The sequence below is a fragment of the Ricinus communis genome, chromosome 1, assembly GCF_019578655.1.
Source record: "Ricinus communis isolate WT05 ecotype wild-type chromosome 1, ASM1957865v1, whole genome shotgun sequence".
NCBI classification, from domain to species: domain Eukaryota; kingdom Viridiplantae; phylum Streptophyta; class Magnoliopsida; order Malpighiales; family Euphorbiaceae; genus Ricinus; species Ricinus communis.
In genome coordinates, this window is record NC_063256.1 from 31015109 (window position 1) to 31017847 (window position 2739).

General features: G+C 36.3%; 1 protein-coding gene across 1 annotated transcript; it reads right to left on the reverse strand.

Annotated features, from left to right (window-relative positions):
• Positions 1 to 2039: 2039 nt before the first annotated feature.
• On the reverse strand, positions 2040 to 2498 carry LOC107261475. The gene has a single exon (XM_015721025.2). The coding sequence runs from the start codon at positions 2496 to 2498 to the stop codon at positions 2040 to 2042; it is 459 nt and encodes a 152-aa protein (XP_015576511.2).
• Between the last annotated feature and the right edge of the window lie 241 nt (positions 2499 to 2739).

Genomic DNA, 2739 nt, shown 5'->3' on the forward strand with positions numbered 1-2739 from the left:
GTAAAACGAGGAGAGAGAAAGCTTGAATTTGTGTTAATAGTGGAGAGAGGTGAGGTGTGAGAGAAAAGAGAAAAGAAAGAATATATATATAGGGAGATGGGCTTAGGATTTTTTTAAAAAGGTATTTTATTTTAATTAGAACTCAAAATCTTAAGTAATTAATAGTAAAATAATCTAATTCATTTCAAGTCTTTAAATATGCCTTAAATACATTTTTATCAAAACTAAGAAAATAAAAAAAATGAATGAATAAATTAAAAAAAATTCTGCAAGTGTGCTATTTCAGCGCCTCGCGGAGTGCCTCCTTCGCCAGCCAGCTCTCGCATCTGCCCCTGCCACTGATCCTTCCGCGTGCACGCTGAACCTCTTCCGTGATGCTGCTGATCTTTGGCGCTGCCGTTGACTAGGTCGCTACCTCGTCCATTCATCGTCCCGCATCTGGCAGGCTCGCGGGCTACTCTACGCCCATGCTGGTGGCGTCACGTCGAATGGACAGCGCCGATGCTGATGTGCTCCTCCCTAACGCCTGTGCTCCTCGCGTGCTCGTGTGCGCTGCAGCTGATTCTCCTATGGGCCCATGCATTGTTGCGGTGACAAAGCTACAGGCCTGTGCGATTTTGCGCTGCCGCAATATGGCTCATCTGAAATTCAACTAAGGGATCCTTCCTTGGGCGTGCCATCCTTCCTCTCCCTCTTTTGGCCTTTAATGGCGTGCCATCCTTCCTTGGGCGTCCATTATCCTTTTTGGGTGTCATTAAGGTATGACATATTCATACTTTGTTGAATGCCTGCTACTCCTTTCTGGGTATATAATTATCTCATCCTCACTTTCATACTCATTCTCACTATTCTCTTTTCGAATCTTCTCTATGCGAAGAGATTTCATTAATGAGATACCTCTCTTGATACTTTCTATTGGAATTTTCAATCCATAATTTTCTGGAGAGTGAATGGCCTCTCCATTGATCTTGGGTAAGCTCTACGATAGGCATAAAAAGCAGCGATCTCTTTGGGCCTAAGGTTATACTCAGTCCTAGGCCTTCTCATTGGGTGCCAACTTTTAGTAAATCCAGGTAGAGGGAATTGTGTGGGTGAGATCCTTCTAGTTCTTTCCATATGCCTTGAAACTCTTCTTGAACTTGATGGTGAATGGAATGGTGTGGTGCCCTCCTTCTAATTCTTTTCAGATTTTCTAGAGGCGATTCTTGAGCTTAGTGACTTGGATTTTGGTATAGAATGATTTGGTGATGATGAAGGTGGTGGAGAACTTACCTCCTTTATAATTTCTTGCCTAGAATTTATGATGATTAAGAGCTATAAGAAGTAGAGGAATTTTTGAAGTAGCTCTTAATAAAGAGGGGAGGGTCTATATATAGAGTTTTCCTTAATTCTAGTTTGTTTAGGATTTGATTATTTCTAGTTTTTAGTAAGTAAAATCCCTATTTTCTTCTTATTTGCTTTTCCTAATCCTACAAGAAAATATATATCATAGTCTTAAATAAATCTGTGTGATTATATGCTCTATAATTAATAATTAGTAAGCATATAATAAAAATAAATAATACCCATGTTATACATAAAATTTAATAAATATTTTAAGCACAATATTGACTAGTAAATTTAGATGCTAGGATGCTTGAATCTCTTGCAAGTTTCTAAAAATAATAATAATTTTTTTAAAAGTAAAATTTAATACATAAAATAATAAAAATACTAAAGATGTAATATGCAAGTGCTAAATTTATTATTTATAGCTTGACTGTCAAGTTGAGCTCAAATTGGTAGTGCTTTAATGCACTCCACGTCATGTCCATAAGCCATTTCTTCGTAATATGGCTTTAAATGATGACCATTCACTTTGAACTGCTCTTGTATCTTATTGTTGCATAATTTTACCACATCATGAGAAAAACTGTTACTACTTCGAAAGGGCCATTCCACCTTGATCTAAACTTTCCTGGAAAAAGTCTAAAGCGCGAGTTAAATAATAAAACTTTCATTCTAGGGATAAAAGATTTACGAAGCAAATTTTTGTCATGTTATCTCTTGGTCCTTTCTTTGTATAGTTTGGCATTTTCATATGTCCTACTATGCATTTCTTTAAGCTCATTCAAGTGCAATAGGCGCTCTTCATCTGCCTTGGTTAAGTCCATATTAAGCTCTTTAATAGCCCAATAAGCTTTATGTTCTAATTCAACTGGCAAATGGCAAGCTTTGCCATAAACTAGTCTATAAGAATCCCTTCCAATTGGTGACTTATAAGTCATGTGATATGCCCAAAGGGCATTGTTTAAGTGTACAATCGAATCTTTTCTAGATGTCTGTATTGATTTCTCAATGACTGACTTAATTTGCCTATTACTAACTTCCACCTGTCTTGACATTTGTGGATGATAGGGAGTTGCAACTCTATTAGTTAATCCATATTTCTTAAGTAAAGCGCCAAATTCCTTGTTGCAAAAATGGGTTCCCCCATCACTAATGATTGGCCTAGGCATTTCAAACCTGCTAAAAATATTTTTCTTGATAAATTTATATATAATATTAGCATCATTAGTTCAATTAGCAATTGCTTCTACCCATTTAGACACATAGTCAACAACAATAAGTATATATTCATAACCATGAGAAGGTGAAAAAGGTCTCATAAAATCAATGCCCCACACATCAAACAATTCAACCACAAGATTAAAAATTTGAGGCATTTCATTCCTTTTATTAATATTTTCACTTCTTTTG